General features: G+C 44.6%; 1 protein-coding gene across 1 annotated transcript in view; it reads left to right on the top strand.

Moving 5' to 3' along the window:
* Tim23 (translocase of inner mitochondrial membrane 23) overlaps nucleotides 1-19565 on the top strand; it is a 35160-nt gene extending 15595 nt beyond the window's left edge. The window contains exons 5-8 of the mRNA XM_050192059.3: nucleotides 7357-7415; nucleotides 7944-8054; nucleotides 11263-11418; nucleotides 19438-19565. Of these exons, the coding sequence (XP_050048016.1) occupies nucleotides 7357-7415; nucleotides 7944-8054; nucleotides 11263-11378 (286 nt within the window). The 3' untranslated portion in view covers nucleotides 11379-11418; nucleotides 19438-19565. The remainder of the gene's footprint in view (nucleotides 1-7356; nucleotides 7416-7943; nucleotides 8055-11262; nucleotides 11419-19437) is intronic.
* The last annotated feature ends 1443 nt before the right edge of the window (nucleotides 19566-21008 follow it).

Here is a 21008-nt window from a genome sequence, read left to right as displayed (position 1 = left end):
TTTTTGATGCGGCGGACGGCAAAATTCGAATACGGCAGCGAGCATCTCAGGGTCCGGTCGAATACGTTCTTTGCTGACTATGTGCCCCAGAACTTTGATGGTCTTGCTGGCGAAACTGCATTTTTTGTGTTGAGCTGCAGGCCAGCGTTTTCAAGACAGGCAAGGACTTCATCAAGACGTTGCAAATGTGAGAACGTGGTTGAAAACACTACAATGTTATCGAGACAGCATAGACAGGTTTTCCATTTCAAACCACGCAAGACATTCTTGATCATGTGTTCGAAGGTGGTAGGCGCATTGCAGAGTCCAAAAGGCATCACATTGAACTCGTAGAAGAGCCCATCAGGGGTAGCAGACGCTGTTTATTCTTTGTCGGATTCGGACATCGGTATTTGCCAGTAGCCTGGTCTAAGGTCAAGGCTAGAAAAATGTTCGGCACTGTGGAGCGAATCTAGTGCATCGTCGATCCATGGCAGGGGGTAAACATCTTGGTTCGTTTTTTCGTTCAGTGCATGGTAATCGACACAAGAACACGCTGAGCCGTCTTTCTTCTGCACTAGAACAACTGGGGAGCACCAGGGACTCGAGGAAGGACGTATGATATTTCGTCTAAGCATGTCTGATACGTTTTCATCGATGATCTTGCGCTCTGTAAGAGACATGCGATATGACCGCCGCTGAACAATGCAGGAGCCATCAGTCTATGCGCTGAGTAGCGGCGGTAGTCATGCCGAGGACGGGCAAATTGATGTTGAACAAGGAACGGTGTTTGTTAATAGTGGTCAGGGCTCATGGTTGGCAACAAGGTGTGGAAGAGGCATTACTTGGCGGCGATCTTGACTCTGGTGGCGTGTCGAAAGTGTGACATTTGCAGTGGGATGAGTGTCAACAGCGCAAGTGACAGTTGATCCACGAGGCAACAGTTGGGGTTCGGGAGTTTGGTTTAAGGCAGTAAGCAATGCAGACTCCTGAGAGAAGTGAATAAGGCCAGGGGTAATCAGAATCCCTCGAGATAGGGTATGGCCGTAGGGTAGAATGAGTACGTCGCCATCCACAATGTTGCAGGAGTTGACACTTATAATCTCTTCTCTAAATGGCCAAAGAACGTAATCGGAGGAGGTGACGAGACGAATGCGTTCTTCATGGTTAGGAAGAGAATTGCCGGTGGCATCCAGTTGTATGAGGCGCTGACGACAAGATAGAAGCGGACATGGAAGATCAGAAGTCCCACTCCAAGATGAGTTTGTGGGTACACTCACTAAATACCTCAAAAACAATGTGGTGACGAATTATGCCTATGGACACCCGAACAGTACACTGCGCGATTGGCGGAATAATAGTGTTGGTCGCTGCACAAAGATAAGGGCTGGAGTCAGGCATGGTCACTTTTCGGAGGCGGGAACAAAAGTCAGCATGAATAATCGAAATGGCAGCTCCTGTATCAACGAGAGCCCCGCACCTCCACCACTTGTAAGGAAGCGCTTTATTCCAGCTGAGCTCATGCTACTATCACGAGGATCAAGCTGTGCTGCTGGTGATGATATATACAGATGAAGAACATGTACAACGGATGATGGTATGTGGAGAAGATGAAGTTGAAAGTCGGGCATGTTTTGCGCTGACACTGTTTCAATATGAGAGGCGCCTTAAAATAGACATGAAGTAGCATAAACACTAGCAGAAAAATGCATGTGAAGCACCGGTGGCGGCAAATACAGCTGCTGCAGAGCGCCCACACCAACTGGTGGCGTGCCGCTGTGGCAGTCACGTGGCAGCATAAAAATCTCGCCACCTTTCTTTTGCACTGCGTGTAGGTGCAAAATGTCGTGCGCTTTTTCCTTCGTCTGCTGACAGATTGGCACTTTGTTTGCATTCTTTGTCCTTCATTCTTATTGCGAGTTATGTCTTATGAAGATGACGGCGTAGTTGCCACTAATCATAATCATGTTGGTGTACTCCCTTTTGTTGCGGCGTCACTGCATTCAAAAGACAAGGAGAATGAGGTACCGGGTGTCGCCTCCGCATCCTTGTATTCCGGGTCTGTCTTGTCATACAGAAAGGGATATGGTGTACTGTCTTCTAAAACCTTTCCACCGGGATGTCTCGGTTTAGATTCATCATTGTAACAAACAATTGCAAACCATGACAATCAAAACAAGCACGAACGAGACCAAACCAAACAAACAAAAAAAAAGCGCAAGCGAGAGCTGACATGGACAGACAATAGTATGAAGTGAGCGGTCTGGTTGATACCAAATACGAGTACAAATCAAGCGGTCGGGCAGGTCGGCATTGCACCAGTCTTCCCCCGTGCACGTTACTGAAGGGGCCACTTTTCTTGGCCTCCGGTGTTCGTGGCTCGCTTGTCACCACTGAAAAATCGGTCCAGGACCGGTCCTTCCCGTGGCATGAAAAAGGTGCCGCCAGGCAGCTTTTGCATCATGCGTTGTGACGCCACTGGCGCGCTGCGCATATTTTTTCACTACAGTTAAACCTGGACATAACGAAGTTGACAAAAGCTCGCAATTTTTCGTTACATGCAGGTTTTCGTTACATGCAGGTTTCCTCGTGAAGGCTCGTACGAATGATGCAGAAACGAAACCAAATAGCTCAAGATATCCGTGAAGGTGAACTCACCCTTCAAGCATTTATTTTACACCAAAAAACTGTAATTGCTGCTTGCTTCTTCGGCACGAGTGAAGGCACAACACTCTGCTCCAAAGAAGCTAAATCGCGTAGAGCTCCTTCATCTTCGAGCGAGCCGACGAAACGGCGCATAACGTCCATTGCGTTCATCACCTCCTTTGCAGTAGGCACGTCACACGGATCTGCCTCACAGGCACCATCATCACCGCCATCGGGATTTTGCACGCTTTCAGCTACTGCTACATCAGACATTTCTTCTGTAGCCATGGCGGCGTTGTCGGCAAACAAAAAGTCAGTCAGTTCAACGTCGTCGGGTACACCACCGTTAGTACATAGCTCGTTCCACGCTTCGGCCACATCGGACGGAGTAGAAAGGTCTTCCTCCTCCTCCTCGTCGGCACCAGCCCGTGCGTTTTTGGCTATTCCGGCCTTTAAAAAGCAATTCGCGATAACTTCTGCCCTGACCTCTTGCCAGGAGGCAGCAAGCATCTCGACTGCTTGATAAATGTCGATCTTCATCTCCCGTTCCAGACGGATGTCGAGAAGTATCTTCAGGATTAGTCGGCGCCGGTAACAGCATTTAAAACTGTTAATGACCCCTTTGTCCAGGGGTTGTATTAGGGACGTGCAGTTGGTGGGGAAGTAATGCAGTTCGATGTTCGACAGCTGCAGGCCCTCGACGTGGTGCGCCGAGCAATTGTCCAGCAGTAGGCAAACTTGACGGCCTTGCCGCTTGACGTCCTGGTTAAATTCCTTTAACCACTCAGAAAATATTGGCCGAGTCATCCACGCTTTGGAATTCGCCACATACTTCACGGGCATACGCTTCGTTCCCGGGACTCGCTTGTCTGTGCCGTCGAGGTTGGCACACAGCAGAATCGTTATGCGGAGCTTGCTCTGCTTTCCACCGCGGCAGTCATCGCCTTTTAACGCTAGCGTGCGGCCCGGAAGCATTTGATAAAATAGAGCTGTCTCGTCAGCATTGTAGACATCAGCTGCCTCGAAGCGACTGAGGATTCCAGGCAGCTTGTCAGCCACCCACGAAGCAGCAGCATCACTGTCTGCGGAGGCAGATTCGCCGCTGATTACTCTTCCGACGACACCGTGCCGGCTCTCAAATCCCTGCAGCCACCCGTTGCTTGCCTTGAAATCATCATGGCCCAAGATACACGCAAAATCCTTTGCCTTCTGTTGTAAGATCGCGCCACTTATGGGTACATTTCTGGCTTGTGTGTCCAAAAACCACGTGAACACTGCCTTGTCCACATCAGTGTATGTGGACAGCTTCAGTCTTTTTTTCTTCGAGCTTGTTCCCGACTCCACTGCATTTCTGATGCTGTGTTCCGCACTCAAAATCGTTGACAGTGTGCTCGCTGGAATGCTGAAACGGGCGGCAACGTCCTTCTTCTTCTCGCCCGCGGAGACTGCATTTAAAATTGCGAGTTTGTCTTCAAAAGACAGAACTTTTCGTTTTCTGGCAGTAGAACTCATCACGACCAACCGACGACGCAGTTACAAGCGGAGATGCACGACTACACGCCGACAGGCAGGCCTAGCACCTCCAAAACAAGTCGGACAAACCAGTACCAGAGCACAGTTGACACACGCACACTGTAAGATTTGGCGGACGGTCCTACCGCTGTCGACCAGATGTAGGAGTCGTCGGACTATCTCGCCGCTGCCACCATTTGAAGGAGATGAAGGTCGTAGACAGGAACTCGGTGAACAGGATTTATTTACATATTAACAGTTTAAGCAGGATACATTGGCAGACTAGCGCGACTCCCATATGGAGCCCGCAAAACTAACATACAGCAAACAGTTTACGAGCACACAGCTCACTAGTACATTTCTAGTATGACAGAGCAGTCAGCTCCCGACAATGATCACGACACGAGCACTCCCTAGCAGCCGGCAAACGCTGCTTATAAGCTCTCCGCTTGACGTCATAGTTCGACGTCATCGTTCGGACGAGGACGGAGCAGGAATGGAGGGTGAGGTGTGTCGGCTTGGAGGATGAGGTGTGCCGACTTGGAGGATGGGGTATGTCGGAGCAGGAATGGTCGGGAAGGTTCGTCCAAGCATTGTAAACTTGCCGCCGCCCCGCACTAAGGCTTCGGAGTCAACGACCGAGGGGGGTCGTTCTGCAGTATCGTTTACGCCCACACACACGCAAACACACAGGTGCGAACCCATACACACAAAGGCTCCGGAGTCGACGACCGAGGGCTTCGTAGAACTGTGCTCCGTCTGGTGTGGCGCAGCGGAGTGCCACATTCCTGAACTGACCGCGCGCCACGTGGCTGCCGGTCATCCGCAGTTCTCGGTACTGCCCAGCTTTCAGTGCCGACGTCTGAGGGCCTCGTAGAACTGCTTTGTCCCGGGTGGTGCGGCCAAGTACCAATTTCCGGAGTTGATCACGCGCCTCGTGGCTGCCGGCCGTTCGCAGCTCTCGGAAGGGCGCACCGACTGGTGGGCTTGGAACACGTGCAGCGGGCTGAAAGCTGGCACGTTGCCACCCCGTATGGCCATTCTTAACAACACGTGCAGAATGCAGGACAACACTCAACATGGCGAATGCAACGCATCCATAGAGAAAGAAAAAAAAGTGACGCATCGTTGTTCGTCATGGAGTGCCGTTCGTCATCGTCCCTCCCCCTCTCCCTTCCCGTGCCCTGGCAATGAAAGAACCGGCTATCAGCGTTGCTTTTCAAGTGAATTCTTACACATAAGTGTGTCTAAGCCGTTGAAACAAATGAAAATCACAAAATAAGAATGCTTGTCCTCAAATCCATATTAAACAAAATAATTCTGCAAGAGAAATCAGCTGCCGATACCAATGCCACCTGGTGTCACGCTAGACAAGCAAAGCCTGAAAAGACTGCTACGTTAGGCACGGAGCGGCGCTAGTCGCCGCCATCATCATCATCATCGCTAACTTTGCTCGGTCGTGGCAATCCCTGGCGTTCGCGTAGCTGCTGGCTCCTTACAGTATTAATATTCAATAATCTAGAGCATTCCTTCGGCCGAATTTTCCTTAAAAGTGCAAAAAGTAATGACTGATCAGCTTTGCGAGTTCGTTACATCAAGGCTAACCGCCGCAACGTGTTCGTTACATCAAGGTCGAAAATACATGGACTTCAATGGGGGCAGCATTGGGGAATTCAAAAACTTCGTTAAATCCAGGAATTCGTTACATATAGGTTCGTTACATCCAGGTTTAACTGTAGTGGATATGCACCTTAACAGTTTTGCTGTGAAATTGGGCTGGTGTGCCTTCCCAAATAAATAGCCACCACGTGCAGCATATCAGCTGTTGGCCATTGCCACTCTTTGCTGCTGAACCACTCAACATCACTGGTTTCAACTTCCACAATCTGATGCCTGTGAACCAGACCTGCAGAATCGCACATGCATTTGTTCACACTGGTGCAACAGCCTATCTGGGAGGCTTCTGCAGCTTGATGTTTGCAGGATGCAGATAGCATGAACGCTGATCATAGCAGTGGCAATGCATAGTCACGTGGAAGCATGGTGGAGGACTGAGAGCGCACACAGAATGGCATGCAAATCACTCAGCTGACAAGTAGGCCATGCGGTGAAGGCACCAATGGGGGGTGCTATAGCTAGATGGCAAGAGCCTCAACAGCGCTGAAGGGACTGGTCGACTACTCAACTAGACATGCCTTCTCACTGCAACAGCTAGTAAATTTAACAAAAAGGAACTTGAGACTGTCATAGCTTCTTTGCCCCTTGTCTGACTGTTGGCAGTCGTGGCTCGTGAATTTGGATTGCTCGTAATGGTGCTAAAATCTGTCCGGATCACATGACAAATTTAAAGTTGTGCCCATTGGGTTTCAGCTGGGAACTTTCGTGAATTTGTATCACCCTGGCATTCGTATTGGCTAAACGTATCACTGAGATACTACCATGGTGCTTTTATCAACAAACTGTGTGAAGCTGCATAATTTATTCACTGACTTGACGATGCCTTCTGAGCTATCTTAAAGTCTAGATACAATCAAACCAGATTATATCAAATCTAGTTATATCTAAAGATTCCTTATATTGAACAATAACTAAATGTTGTGAAGCTGCAGTGACAATACACAGCAAACTGTACAGTTACATTGAATGCAAATCTATCCACATCCAGTGGATTGAACCCCTGCAACTCCAAAAAGCTCCATAAGCTGGATTTCTTCAGTAAACCTGGAAGACACCTGCTATAGGTGTCGCCATGGTCTTCCCATTACAGCTTTTAAAAGAACACTACATATCTTGTGGATGGCCTACACATTGGTAAACAACTGAGAAGTGCTTTATAAGTAGCATTGTCTGGGCTTTGTGTTTAGTGCAAAATGTAGCTGTGTGTATGTGTAGATGACAGTTCGTGGTTCAGTTTGAGACTACATATGAAAATGATACCGAAGGCATAGTCATGTGGCCAGTTGCTGCAATCAAATTGGCTATCTGCACCTGTATATTTTGCATCTTGTCACGTTAAGGTGAGAGGAACGTGACAAGCTTTAGAGTTGTAGAGTACCATATGCTGGCCTGTCACAAAGGCCAGCAGTAGGTTTGGTCACAAGTGATACAAAATTTTTTTTATGCAAGAGTGTGTACCGCATGCTCTCTGAATTTATAAGAAACTTTTGACACATTTTGAAGTATAACTGCTAACATATGTTGGTATTCTTTTTGTTTTAGAATGCTCAACTTCATAACCAAGGGAGGTGCTGGGTCGGCAAATGTTCTGGGTGTCATAGGTGAGAATTTATAATGATGTACATACTGGGCTTGACTTATGTCACAGGGTACCTCACTAATAGTACATGCTTTGATTCGCACATGGTTCAATGTACCACAGCCCTTTATGCTGGGGTGTAAAAACAAGCCCTCATGCTGCAATTCTCAACTGTGGTATGGTGCATGCAAATATCAGTTTTTTTTAAAAATGCGACTACTCTGCCATTCTCGATATTCAACAAAATTGCATTTTGAAGGCAACAAAATAAATGTGAGCCCGTGAAGCTAAGTAATGAGTGCTATATGAGGTAATGAGGTGCTATATGTTAAGGGCACATATAAGCTTCACAGCAATTGTCCTAAAACTGTCTAATGTTGCATTACTGACTTGTACATGAAGCTTTGGTTGTTTGTTTAATGCTCTTAATATTGCTGTGCATATGTGTTGAGCTTGACTGAATGATAGTAAGGTAGTAGCATGGATTGTGTATTGAGCAGGGATAAATCAGAATGATGATGACTGGCTTTGGTGCTTTTTTGCATTTCAGCGGTGATGTACAGTGGATTTGGAGTGCTGCTGTCATTTGCACGAGGTGCAGATGATGAGCTCAACACCCTAGCTGCAGGAACTCTTACAGGGCTTCTTTACAAGTCAAGCAGTGAGTTATATTGAGTTGATTCTTGTACTTTTACAAGAACTTTGCTACGAATTTTTTCATTTTTAATGCTGATTTAACTCTTGTTGCAGTGCCTATAGAAATCAGTCAATTTGATCAACAGTTTTTCTATGCATGGGTAGACATTTTCGTTGGGAGTTCTTTTACTAGCAACATCATGCACCGTCTGAAGTGACTGAACTTTTAACTATTTGTTAGGCTTGACAACTTTCGGAGGATTGCCTAGTCTGGAAAAATAAAACTTTGACTGGAGGTATAATTCAAACTAGCCTTCTGTGCTTCTCTTAGCACTTTAGTAAAAAGATTAAAAATTTGTGCTTTGGTTGGCTCGGCAACATAATTTTTGAATGACAACAACAATGAAGACACAGAAGCTTCTCTCAGGTTGTCAATTTTGCAATCCAACATTAGGCTGTTTTAATAATTTCTCGAACAGTGGTAGATGCTCATGAGTGCATGTTATTTTCGTAATTGTGTTCAACTAATATCAAGTGCAACTTTATTTTTTCCACCAAGGGTAGCTTTTATCCGTCGGTGCTTCGATAGCATATACAGTCGACGACCGATAATTCGGACTCCACGAGGAACGTAAATAAGTCCGAACTGTCGAATGTCTGAAAAAAAACAATGTATCCAAAAAAGATCATTTTATGAACATCCTAAGGCCCCTCAAGCAAGGCCTGAGGGATTACCATCTAATGTGTAATCTCTGAGGCCATACTTGATGTCTTGTCAAGGTTGCCAGAGGAGATAATGGCATCAGAGTCCACGGACGGAGTCCGAGTAATCGAATGCTGAGCTGGCGGCTGCCCTAAATATTGGTCGTCTTTACACATGAAGTCTATGAGGCCATTGGCGGTGCTGCAAAGCTGTCAAAATTACCGAACATGTCCAGATAATCAGTGTCTGATTTATCAGTTGGCGACTACACAAATGATGAGCAATCCTTCCCGTAATGTGGAGTTTTCACCCACAAAAGAGCATGCAGTCGATTTCAGACCAATGTTTGACTGAAGCGTGACTAGTTTTCGAATCTCTTACGTTTTAAACATCGCCTGTGGAAGTGTCCTTATTCATTACTGTACAATATTGTGCAACACTCCACATTACTGTACAGCACTGTACAGGAGCTGAACAATGCATGTGGAGGCCCCAACGCCAGTTGAATGCACACTAAACCACCTTGATTGTACAGAAAAGCTGATCAAATGCAATGATCAAGTATTGGGAAGCTTCTGCAAGCTCCCTGACCTGACAACAATTGCTTTGTGAGCCTAATAATGCAGTAAAAAACAAACCAGGTACCTGCTGCAACGAGTAAAAAACAAATGCTCCCTGTACAATAGGAACTTGACTGTTTTCATATCTGCGAAGGTATTGCTTTCTTGCATAACATGATCACTATGTCTAGTATTGATGTCAACAAATCTTCATACTATTTTTCACGTGATCTGACTCACAGTAGTTGGGAACTAGGAACCAAGTGTATATTTTGCACACTTCAGGTTCTTTTACCCTTAGTAGGTATGCTAAAAATAGTGAAATATTTCTATCAGTTGTGTTCCTTGAACAGCTTCTTTGAAGTTTCACATAAGAATTCTAAAAAATTCTCTTAGCAATTTTTACTACTATACATACATTCAAGACTGCAATGATGAGGCTATAATTTAAGTTTCGCAGTATATGCTGTGACTTTCCGCTTGAAATAAAATGTCAATACATGAAAGCCCCATAATTAAGCACATTTGTAGCGGTAACGAAAAAGTTAGGGTGCCCTGTGTACTTTTTAATTCACTGCAATATTTGTCAATCTAGACCCACCTGGACAGATGCAGTCACTGGTGTGCGCTTTTTGTCATAATTATTTAGTGCATTGTATGCATGCTTGTAGCTCTAGGCTGTGTAATTGGGATTTCAATGCATCTAAAGTGCCCCAATGCTCTGGAGAAAGTGTCCTCGTCTTTTTGAGCATTGGAGCATGAACAGTATGGCTCAATCCTTGCGCAACCTGTAGTCACCTGGGTAATTATTGTGACGAGTGTATGTTGTTCATTGCAACAGTGGTTAACCTGCAGATTCTATCGTAGTGCTTCATAGTGCTTCAACTGAAAGGTCTTGTTCCAACACTGCTGTTTTCACATAAGTCACTACCGTGTGAGAACTCTTTCTGTGGTTTTCCAAAGTGTGTATGTCATTTGCAGAGGCTTAATTAACAAATTCAGTGAAGGTGTTCTGAAGTCCCTATTACTGTGCATCATGAACCACTGGTGGGCCACGTGCTGTAAACCTCAAGTACACCGTGTCTCGTTGGTGGGTCATAATACAGTTTCTTCATTAAACTGCAGGAAGATGGCGCCATTGTCCTTGCACCTGCTGCTTGGTGAGGACATCTTAAGCATACGGAACTATTCGAGGCCCTCGTTGTTTATATACCAGTGACCTTAGTGGACTGTGCAGGATCATACTGTATGTATATATGTATTTCTTTTTATGCAGAGCACTTTATTTTAAAATAAACTGTCATGCCTAGGCCCCTGCCATTTTTGAAGATAGGCTACATGGCTAGATGGACATAAGCAGGAAAAAAAATGTCAGCAATAATTTTGCTAATTACCTTAAATATACTAATGACCTTTTTAAATTATCACTTTGGGGCACATTATGAAATCAAAGCTGATGAAGAGTGAGGTCATGTCTGCTTAGCAGAAATTCCAAGACTAGTGCCACTTTCGAGATATGCTATGAATGTGCTACGAAACACACTGGCGTTGCAGTTAAAGGGCTCCTCACCAGGCCCCATAGCCCATGGCATGCCTCATGAACAAATTGTGGTTTTGGCATGTAAAACCCCAGAATTCAATTCAATACTTCTGATAAAAGAAAATTGTTCTGCATAAAAAGAAACACCAGGCAGACAGGCTTTGAGGTTTCACTTGAGCGATTTAAGTTTTAACTTCATTTATGCGAGCAAAGATATCTTGTTTTCACAAACGTATCATGACTGCATCATCTAGAATATTAGTAAAAAAATGACATGTTGAGCCCTGGTGGTCCATGAAGAACTTGTCATAATTTCTGCTCTTGGCATTTTTATTAAGCTTCCACATACAGGAATAGCCTTTAATGTCCCATTTGGTGTCTTTTGAGTGTCTGTGATGTAGTCGGCAAGAGGATGGATGATTCTTGGCAGGTGGCCTGCGGAGATGCATGATGGGTGGAGGAGTGGGCCTGGGTCTGGCTGCCCTGTGTTGCCTCTGGACAAGCAAGGACCGTATGAAGCAGATGTTCCTCACGCATCCTGCTTGACTGCTGGCTAACCTTCTAGGTTTGCAAGACAGCGTGTCTCGTAAGGATGTACAATATTAAAATAATACAGTAAATTTTTCCCTTGCAGCCGTAACGGAGGCCATATGTAATATATATATATATATATATATATATATAGAGGTGATATGGTAAATATTTGGCTGCTGCTACGTTGTTAGTGAAAAGGTGATGCGATTCCTGAGATGGCTGATTATTAATGTGATAGCATTAAGGAGCTCGTGTAGCAGAAAATCCGGCGTCGATGTCGGACATTGTTTCGGCAAAAAGATTTTAGAACCACCCATGCCCAGGCCCTCCATGTGGCGCAAGGAACTTAGTGAACTAATTGTATTTCTCAAGTGTAGAAAAATCATGAAGTATGACTTGCACACAACCTACAGACATGATAGCTCTCGGATTGTAATTTGAATATACGAGAAAACATAATTCTGATCTGCGAAAACTCAAACAAACCCCTTTTCCAGCATTTATACAATTCATAGACGACTGACGGCGTCCACCATTTTCGCGCGCCGGCGTGTGAATATCTTCAGGAGTCCACGTAGCAGCACACCCACTTCCTTGTAGCACTTCCAGATGCTGCTCGCCTCCGCCGCATCACGGCCCACGCAGGAGGCCGCGTTTCTACGAGAAAGCCCGTTTTCGTGCCTAGCGTTTGCGAGTGTTTCCCGGTAAACATTATGGTTACATATGCTCCTGTTGCCGGGAAGCGTGAGAAGCAGTCAGGCATCTTTGAATGCTATCACGTCCCACTCTTAAAGACAAAGCTTAAGCATCCTCCAAATTTTTATGTTGAAGATTTAGTTGAAGCCATTCCTTCCTCAAGACTTTCCTTATTTTGTCTTGAAAAATCCCAGGCGCCGGCTCAAGCATTGACATAGCAGTTATCATTTTAATAGGTGTATCTACTTTTCACATATCATCATCATCATTTATTATTCCCTTAAGGGTCCCTTCGGGGACATTACATAAGGGGGGGGAAACAGCGATGTGAGAGTGCCATACATCAGCTAAAAAAAAAAAGAAGAAATGCAAACAAAGGCAACAGAAAAAATAAATAATAAACTGTAGAAAACATCAGGTATAAACAGAACAATGAAAATATCTCAAACTGAGTAGCAATAAATTAAAAGAAAAGTGTACGCGTAAATGTGAAACATGCTAAACATAAGTGGCAAAAAAGAAGAAAAGGAAAAATAGGCGATGACACAAGCAAGACGGATTGCTGGGAGAGGAAACGGGAGGAAAAGTGACTATTTTGGGTTGAAATGGTCTGATAGTAACTGTCTAAATTTGGAGGGATTTGACTCTAAAACCACGGCTTCGGGAAGATTGTTCCATTCTTTTATGGCGATGGGGAGGAAGGATTTGTTAAAGGCGTTGGAAGAACCATGCAAACGCTGTATGCTAAGGGAGTTAAACAAACGGTGAGATGAGCGTATTGGAGCATGTAATAAGTTCTCGCGCAGTGCAGGAAAGTTAAAGTATAATTTATGAAAAAGACAGAGCATTGCCAGTTTTCGGCGGAGTGCTAGGGGTTCGAGTCCGAGAGTCAATTTCATGTCAGTAACGCTGTGCCAAGGTGAGTACTGGGAAGTTATGAAGCGGGCTGCCCGGTTCTGAATGGCTTCGAGCGACTGAATCAAGTAAACCTGGTGAGGGTTCCATATGGCTGAGGCATACTCCATTTTAGAGCGGACGTATGTTTCGTATGCTAGTTGCCTGATGGATGGAGGGGACATAGCCAGAGATCTTCGGATGAAACCAAGTGTTCTGGAAGTGTTAGCACAGAGTTTCGTGATATGGCCCACCCAAGTTAGCTTGTTAGATATTTCGACTCCTAGGTACCTGTATGAGTTTGTTACTGATAGCGCCGTGGAGTTCAGCGAGTACGGGAAAAGGGTAGTGGAAAGTTTACGTGAAATGTGCATGCATTTACATTTTGAAATATTAAGCTGCATAAGCCAGTCAGAACACCATTTCTGGATTTTGTTTAGGTCGTCTTGCAATGATTCCTGGTCGGTATTATCGGAGATGCGGCGATAAATGACGCAATCGTCCGCAAAAAGACGGATGGATGACGAAATCCCAGATGGCAGGTCGTTGATGAAAATTAGGAAGAGAAGCGGAGCAAGGACGGACCCCTGGGGAACTCCAGAGATAACGTCAGTAGTTTTAGACGCATGGCTGGCGACGACTGTGAACTGTGAGCGGTTAGTTAAAAAGCAGCGAATCCAGGATAAGATAAGAGGGTCGAGTGATAAGCATGCAAGTTTACACAATAGACGTTGGTGGGGAACGCGGTCAAATGCTTTTGAAAAATCTAAGTAGATGACGTTTGTTTGGAATGAAGAATCTAAATTAAGGTGAAGATCGGTTGTAAATTCGAAAAGTTGGGTTTCGCACGAGAAACCTGCCCTGAAACCATGCTGCTTGGGGAAGAAAAAAGAATTGTGATCGAGGTGATTAGCAATATGGGAGTAGAGTATATGTTCGAAGAGCTTACATGAGATGCATGTTAGTGAAATGGGACGATAATTAGAGGGGTCAGCACGGTCGCCGCTCTTAAAAATTGGCACAACCTTGCTTGATTTCCAGTCATCCGGAATTTGACTGGTATTGAGGGACTGGGTGAAGATGAGTTGCAGGATTTGGCTTGTGAAATGTTTCGTGCCTTTGAGTATTTTAGCAGAAATGTTATCAGGTCCGGGTGAAGTGGACGGCTTGAGGTTATCAATGAGCTTTGAAATTCCCTCAGATGTGATGGTTACGGGTGGCATTGGAATAAAATTTAGGCTCGGTAAAATAATACTCTTATCCGCTGGCTCGTGGGTGAAAACTGAGGTGAAGTGGGAATTCATCGCGTCTGGTCGCTCGCAAAGCGGAACGTCTGTGCCGTCTTGTCTTTTTAAAGATATGTTGTAGGAGCTGTTTTTGTTGGGCTGTAGCAAATTCCAAAATTTCTTGTGGTTAACACGCAATATTTCTAGAAGATAGTGACTATAGAATTTTCTTTTGGATGACCGCAATAATCTAGTGTATTCGCGAAGGATGCCGAAGTATTTTTCCCATTTTACAGGTGATCCGGAGTTATTGGCATTACGGAAGAGGCGCTTCTTTTTTCGTGATAGCTTACGCAGCGAGTTAGAATACCATGGCTTTGTGGAATCTCCGCGAATGCAGATGAGTGGGACGTAGGCGTCTATGAGCGATAAGATTTTGTGCTTAAAAAGACACCAATTTTCGTTCACGGATCTGGTAGCCATGGACGCTTGAAAGGTGGTGAAAAAGTGTTCGAGGTCGAAGTTTATGCTCGCGAAGTCAGCCTTACTGTAATCTCGGATGTATTTGATGGACGGTTGACGGGGGGAGACGTCAATCATCAGGTTAAAGAACAAGAGATTGTGGTCACTCAGCCCACTGCAACATGAAAAGGATTGGATTAGCTCAGGACTGGAAACAAGAAAGAGGTCAAGAATATTTGAGCCTCGTGTTGGCTTGTTTACTGCTTGGGAAAGGTTTGAAGTGAGCACCATTTCAAGGAAATCTTTAGATTGGCGAGATGACGCAGTAAGAGCCTCCCAAACAGTAACCCCTCGGGAACTCTTGATGTGTTGAAGTAACAGTTACAACGAAATTTTTTTCATGCTGCAATGTCAATTTCATGCGGTTGTCACCTCTTTTCTTGAGACAGTGTTGTACTAGACTTTGGATATCTTGAAATTTCAACTGCAGAAATACCAGGGTAGAGCCACTACACTACCTAAAGGGTTGCCATGCTTTGTCTGCAGCTGCAATACTAATACCAAAAAGTAAAAACAGAATCCTGTGGCCATGGTGACCTTCTATTGATGCCGTGAACCAACCTCATTACACGTCTTGGGGTTGTGCTGGGTTGCACAGTCTCTTGCAGGAGAGGCCATGATGTCCTTTCTGGTGAAGTGTGCCGACCACAAACATTCTGGTGTGTCAGAGAGGGAAGCCAGTGCCCCAAGCAACTGTTACAATATGCCCCATTATCTAGGAAATAATGTGCGATTTCTGCCAAACTTTTTGCAATGAATGTGGGATTGTAGGGCTCCCTTTTGCATGGAGAGATAATAAGTACCGCATTTACTCGCATAATGATCTTGTCAAATGACTTTTTTGTCAAAAAAATTGACGCAAATTCAGGGGTGCGATCGTTACGCGGGGGTTAAATTTCCCGCGAAAAGAGAAAAAAATATTTTTTTTCATACCGCGTTTGCTGCGGCATGACAACAGGTCAACAAATAGGCGGCTGCCACTGTATGTAGTGTGGGACGCAAAATGAAAAAAAGAAAAAAAAAAAAGAAAGAAAGAAAAAGTCGGCTGGCGAAGCAAGACGAACTCGCCGAACGCGATTATTTTTCTTCTCGTGAGTACATTACGCGCATTGAGACAGTTTCTTCCGTATCAGTAATGAATAATATTGTTAATACCGGCAAGTTTGTGACAATAACGTAGCCATGTCCACTTTGAGAGGACAGAAACAGAGATGGGCGCGCTTAGCTGCCAGTGACATAGAAACACATGGCGGGCATGCTGCGGAAACTGCGGCATATGTCTTCACTACTATCCTAATACAGCACATTTCCGCTAAGGGTGGGTGAATACCTTGGCTGTGTTACAAGCGTCGGCGTATGAATAGGGTACACTTCTAACGTATCAATGTAAACGTGGCTACTATCGTTGCCGCTCGCGATTTGTTGCGTGCCCACAAGTGCAGACGAGAAGAATCGAAAGGCGCCTTTTTTGCGATTGTTGACCACAACCATTATAAAGCCTACACATAATAAAGGCAAGTTTGGTTGTAGCTTTTTTTTTTTGTCATGGAAGTGCGGAAAGTGATGAAAGGAATGAAATGGGGCATCTGCTTAAGAATGTTTGGTGCGTGCAGACCGCCTGGTTTGTCGTGAAGAGTCGTTCGTGTAGCATTCGACAGATGGTAAGTGCGATCATTATTAGCTAGACTTGGCACACGACATATCGCTGCGGCAAGTTCGTGGTGCGATCATTACACGGGAAATTTTTAAAAAATTGAATTTTGACGACAAAATTCAGGGGTGCGATCATTACGCGAGTGCAATCATTATGCAAGTAAATACAGTAAGTTCTGCTATACTCTAGCTCGACGTGCGTTGGTTTCCTAGCAATGGAGCATCATGGCTTACAGTGCTTTTCACCCGGCAGCACGCAATCGTACTGCGCCGAGCTCACTAGCTGAGCCAGATGCTGCTACCATAACGCCCCGCTCCCTACTTATTATATCCCCCTTTCTATAGATTGTGCGGGTTTGCTTGCTGTCACAGTTCGCTGTGGATCTTGCGTAAGAGTGGTGAGCTTGGGTTTGAGCCTTTTCTTCCTTTTTCATTTAGGACGCTGTCAGTGATGCACCAATGAGATTACACTGTATTAATTGTGACCTTGAGCAAGATAATTAGTGCTCTTCAGCAGGTGTGATGAGACCATGCACTGCACCCAAACCAGGTGGGCATGTGAGCCCACAGTGTTGTATCAGTTTCAGTGAGGCTGCGGCTTGATGAGGATACATCATGTTCGCATGGCGTAAACAGTTGCATCAGTCATGCATATCTGCTAAAGGTCTGACATTTGTGCTCTTCTGCAGTTTTGTTTCAGTTTTTTAAGTGAAATTATGCGGAATCCGTTATGCTGCAGAAATTAGCAGCATCAGTTTTTTGCATGTCGTTAACCAGTTCTGAACGTCTTGGATGCGGGCTTGAAGTCTTGCATTAGGATCAAAATTGTAATTTTTTCAATACCAAGCATGCTGTCTTGCTGCAATGCCAGGAAGGCTCTTGGCCGTAGACTCCTACTTGTCTAGTACAGAGTCACACGAAGTATTGCGAAAGTTATTGTATCACTGATAAAGATTGACCAAGAATGCGGCTCTCTGGTATACCAAGCTTTTGTCAAGAAGTTAGTGGATATTGGCACCATTGAAAATTTATGTGATCTACGCGTGGCCAGTGGACGCATATTTTTGCGATTTTGTTTATCTTGATACTCCGCGTATCTCAAAATTTTTCGTGCTTTTACGACTTCGAATCAACAGGGTTTCACGCGCGCACTCACACACACACACACACCTGCATGTGTGTACATACTATTAAACTGGTTGAAGTGTTAGTATTCTTCTCTGTCAAAGTGGTCATTGTGTGGAACAGAACTGCAACCTTGGTCAGATCCTATTTAAAGAATTAGTCAAGTGACTTTGAACTTGTCCCTTACGGAGTTTTGTATAGCTTCTGTTGCTGTTGGAGAAATGTGGACTACGTAAAATTCTTAAATGAGAGTTCTATTTTCTGTGCCATCAATATAAATTTAATTGTAAACTAGTCAAAATAAACTGGTGCATGTCTTTGCATTTTCACCATTGCATTTTACGTTGGCATAGTTTATTCTCATGTGCATTTCAGGGCTGCAACATGCATCTGTTCTTGCTGCTTACCATATTTACTTGCATAATGATCGCACTCGCGTAATGATCGCACCCCTGAATCTTGTCGTTTTTGTTTGTCGTCGATTTTTTTTCTTTCCCGTGTAATGATCACACCCTGAACTTGTTGCAGTGATATGTTATGTGCCAAGTCTAGCTAATGATGATCATGCTTACCATCTGTTGAATGCTACGCAAATGACTCTTGAAGACATACCAAGTGGTCTGCACGCACCCAACATTTTTAAGCAGATGCCCCATTTCATTCATCACTTCCTGCACTTCCACGAAAAAAAAAAAAAAAAAGAGAAGCTACAACCAAACTTGCCTCGGCATTATTATTTGTAGGCTTCATAATGGTTTTGGTCAACAACAACATAAAGGGCGCCTTTCGATTCTTCTTGTCTGCACTCGTGGGCATGCAACAAATCGCGAGTGGCAACGATAGTGGCCACGTTTACACTGATACGTTAGAAGTGTACCCTATTCATACGCCGACGCTTGTAAAGCAGCTAACATATTTGCCCACCCATAGTGGAAACGTGCCATATTAGGATAGAAGTGAAGACAAATGTCGCAGTGGCCGCAGCATGCCCGCCATGTGTTTCTATGTCACTGGCAGCTAAGCGTGCCCATCTCTGTTTCTGTCCTCTTAAAGTGGACATGGCTACGTTATTGTCACAAACTTGCCGGTATTAACAATATTACTCATTACTGATACGGAAGAAACTGTTTCAATGCGCCTAATGTACTCACGAGAAGAAAAATAATCGCGTTCGGCTTGCTCCGCCGGCTGCCATTTTTGTTTTGGTGTCCCGCACTGACAGCTGCAGCTGCCTGCTTGTCATCCCGCAGCAAATACAGGATGAAAAAAGAAAATGTTCCTTTGGTGAGAAATTTAACCAGCATAATGATCGCACCCCTGAATTCGCATCAATTTTTTTGACAAGTAAGTGCGATCATTATGTGAGTAAATACAATAGTTCACGTTGAAATGAGAGGCAGCACGAAGGGCAAATTGTTAGCTGCTGCTGCTCTTCCTCACGCCAGCGTTCTGACAGGGAGTGCTGCGGCCATCAAGGGAGGTGTGTTCATGTTTGCCTGTGGACGCGTGACAACATGCATGTTAATTTAGTTACTGTGCAAGTGTCTACAAGTTTATATGGCCAATGAAACTACTATCCTTACTTCATATAGCTGTCTAAGAATTTGCTGTCATAATCAATGCGATGCTTTGCCTTTCGTATGAAACTGCAACATTTTTTTTTATGTGTATATATGTGTGTGTGTGTGTCTGTGTGTGTGCTAATGTTTTCTCTCCACAATTCAGTTGCTGCAGACGCCTTGCACCCTGCTGTTAATCTTTGTGTCTGATTGCAGAGTGCTGTTTAATACTAGTGTTGAAAATGCCTATAAAAGGGGTGTCTACTAGTTGTCCGTATCAGGGACCTAGAGCATTGTTCAATCCGCAACTTATGCTCACTCCTGGGTCCTAGTTTCATTCTGTATTGATGTTTTAACAGTGCTGTGCCATCTTAGTTTTGCCTTTTTTTTTTCCAGCATTTCAGGTGTGCCGCCAGCTTGCATTGGATTGTTCTTCCAGCAAGAAAGTGTGACTGGTCTCTTAGGTGTGGACACTGATACAAAAGCATTAATAAATAAGGTGCATAGTTGTACATAGCAACACATTCCCCATTTGTCTCTCACTCCAGCAATGGAGACATTCTTTGACTTAATTTGATTATTTAGGCCCATGGGCATCATGGTTGAAATGTAAGCAGTGGTGGTTCAACCAAGCACTGTTGTTCTGAAGTAGAAAAACTAATAAAAGAAAGGAATATACAATCTTATTGTGTAGAACTGGAGCCATTCAAAGATGGGGAAAAGTGCTTTGGATGGCAGCCCATCTTTGAACACACCAGTCAACTTTCTTTAGCAAAATTTATGATAGTAATGCATTGCAGCAAACCATGTAGATTTATGCCCGACATTTGGGTGGAGTCTTTTGCAGTGAGTGTGGTAGTAGTGTTACTGCTATTACTGCTGCTAGTCTGGCTGTTATTGTAATTTGGTGGGCCGATTGTTTGCAGTTCATATTGGTCTCATTGACATTTGGCGGGCAGCTTAAGATCCAGAAATGACTAGGTGTACTGTTGTGCATTAAGTTTAAATGTATGTTGATCAAATGCAGGCAGCTAAATAGGGTGAGGTGGCCTAGCATATATCCCAATACAAAGCGAACAAGTGGTTGGCTGGATGAGGCGATGTGTTCAGTGGTGCTGTGAGCAATACTGGACAAAATTACTGCACCAAATATTGACAGGTGCTGATGTCAGTGCCATTAGTTAGCACCAAAGCATGATTAGCACCATGCATGGTAGATACTGGTTCTCTCATTTCCACCATTGCAACTGGCATGTCACTGTCTGTGTTGTTGTGTGGCTTCGTTAGTCTGCAGCTGTTTAATGAAAGGAGTTTAATCCGGGTTACCATCCTTATGCTTAAAGATATTGTAATAGTCCTGTGAACACTAAAGGAATGCAACTATGTTGGAAAAGCTATGCAGAAGTCTCATGTTTTTGCAAAGGATTGCTGGGACCGGTGGGCCAGACAGCAACGTCTTACTAGTAACCCTGCCATAACCATGCCAGTCGCCTTGCCCAGTTGTGCGGGGCAAGTGCATGTGGGTTTCATTGACAAATATTGGGCAGCTGTCGGTGCATTTGTGGCCACATCTGTAGCTGATCAAGCATTGAGTTCCATGCAGCAGTGCATGATCGGCAAACTTTCGCTTTGTTTCTGTGTCATTAAATGCTGGCATTTCAGCACATGCATGCTCAGCACTGGAATTGCAGGACTCAAGCCTGAATGTCGCATAGCCTTCATATTTGGTTTCAGAAGTTGGATGTCAGAGCCTCTCTTAATGTTGGTTTCTTTCCTACATGACTGAATAAGACAGTTGTGCAGAGCACAGATGTGCCTCTCTTTTGATCTAATTACTGTTAAGGCGCGGATATAGTCTGGTGTAATGGTGGTGAAAAGTGTGCGCCTCGCAGCCAGCGTGACTGGCGGCGATCGGGGTGCTTTGGCGTGTGCAGTTTTGGAATAGAGCAGGTCCTGTCTTACGCTGG

This window comes from Dermacentor andersoni, chromosome 1 (assembly GCF_023375885.2).
Source record: "Dermacentor andersoni chromosome 1, qqDerAnde1_hic_scaffold, whole genome shotgun sequence".
In the NCBI taxonomy this organism is placed as follows: Eukaryota; Metazoa; Arthropoda; class Arachnida; order Ixodida; family Ixodidae; genus Dermacentor; species Dermacentor andersoni.
This window is presented reverse-complemented; position numbering and strand designations above follow the sequence as displayed.